The 1631-nt window shown below is 64.5% G+C and overlaps 1 protein-coding gene across 1 annotated transcript in view; it reads right to left on the reverse strand.

The window, feature by feature from the left end:
* Positions 1-15: 15 nt before the first annotated feature.
* Positions 16-1631, reverse strand: part of SHOX (SHOX homeobox) — a 14452-nt gene continuing 12836 nt past the window's right edge. The window contains exon 6 of the mRNA XM_085321599.1: positions 16-446. Coding sequence (XP_085177725.1) covers positions 201-446 — 246 coding nt within the window. The 3' untranslated portion in view covers positions 16-200. The remainder of the gene's footprint in view (positions 447-1631) is intronic.

Here is a 1631-nt window from a genome sequence, read left to right on the forward strand (position 1 = left end):
AAAAAAAAAACACACACGAGAAAGGAAACCGGCCGGCGCGGAGCGCCCCGCTGCTCTCCCTGCGGCCGGGGCGCCGGAGCCGGGGCGTGGAGGCGGTGCGCGGAGACAGGGCAGAGCAGAGCGCGCGACAGTCCGCGGGGGCCTCACGCACGCAGCCCACGCGCGGCGCAGGCACGCGGGCGGGGGGCGGCCGAAGCGTGTCAGAGCCCCAGGGCCTCGGCGTGCTTCCTGGCCTTGAGCCGCAGGTCGGCGATGCTGGAGTTCTTGCTGTTGCTCTTGGCGGCGGCGGCCACCACGGCGGCGGCGGAGGCGGACTCCGCCAGGGAGGCGATGGGCAGCCCGAAGGGCGGCGGCGGGAACATCAGGTAGGGCGCGTGGGCCGCCAGGTGCGGGTGCAGGTGCGGGTGCGCGTGGGCGACGCCCTCCAGCTGCAGCTGCGCCTGGACCTGCGCGGCGGGCGGCAGAGACACGGCGTCAGGGCGGCCAGGCTCCCTCCACCCCCACCGCTGCAGCCGCGGCCCGGCTCCCTCCGCCCCGGCGCTCGCCTCAGGCGGCGCCTCCCCCCAGCCCGGGGCGCCGCCGCCGCCTTCCCCCGGCAGCGGAGGCGAGCGGGTGCGAGAAGGGGCTCGGCGCTGGGCGGCTGAAAGGGGAGCTTGTTAGTGCAGCCCCCCGCGTGTAACCCCTCGCGCGCAGCCGGCGCTCACTGCCGGGGGCGCAGTAAATCTCCGCTCCGCACTTAAACCAGAGACACAGAGACATACTTAATCCTTCTCGTATTAAAAAAAAAAAAAAAAAAAAAAAAAAAAAAAAATGCTGCCCAATGCGCGGGCGCCAACAAGTGCTAAATAGTTTTTTTTTTTCCAGGGATGTTTGTTTATACCTTGCTAAAAACTCTTTGACCACGGGACCCTTATATACCAGGTTGATGTTTGCTTTGGAGCTTTCTAGACCTATACAAACACCTTGGGTTGACTGAGAGATTTCAGCTCCGGGTAGGTTTGGGGAGGGGTATGGGGAGAGTTTATTTATGTATTTAATTATTTTGGTCCAAATATGTCTTTTAAAAATCAATACAATTAATCTGTCAGCTCCACGTGTCTCTGGAAAGGAGAGCATGGCAGAGGGTCACTTTGGGCTGGGGAAATCGATTCCCCGATTAATTGAGCAAAAAAAAAGGAAGTGACAAGCGAGGGGGTGGATGGAAGCGGGCCTGAATTCCTCTGCCCTTGTCCTAGCTTCCCACTCGCGACTCCCCACTGAGGGGCTGCGTGCTGCCGCGGGGACAGCCGTGGCTCCGCGGGCTCGGGAGAGCATGTGGTCGGTCTGTGCCGTGTGTGTGGCTGGCCGCTTCCCCTGCACAGCATTGCCGCGCTCCAGCTGCTCCGGGGAGAAATGYCCCCCGCTCCTAGGGGTGATTTCTGCGGGGAAAGGCCAGGCCTCGAAGGGCTGCTCAAGAAGGGGGGGGGAACGCAGGGCAAAGCCACGTACTTTCCCCCCTCATCGTCTCCCCGACCACGTGGGAAGCTCTCCCGGCCCTGCCGCAGCGGCGTGCGGCGCCAGGACGGGGCCCTGCTCGGCCGCGGCGCCGGCGGAGGGAGGCGAAGGCGCCCCCGTCCCGCGGCTCCCCACTG

The sequence above is a fragment of the Rhea americana genome, unplaced genomic scaffold, assembly GCF_003343005.1.
Source record: "Rhea americana isolate MKP2758 unplaced genomic scaffold, rheAme1 scaffold_7, whole genome shotgun sequence".
Taxonomy (NCBI): domain Eukaryota; kingdom Metazoa; phylum Chordata; class Aves; order Rheiformes; family Rheidae; genus Rhea; species Rhea americana.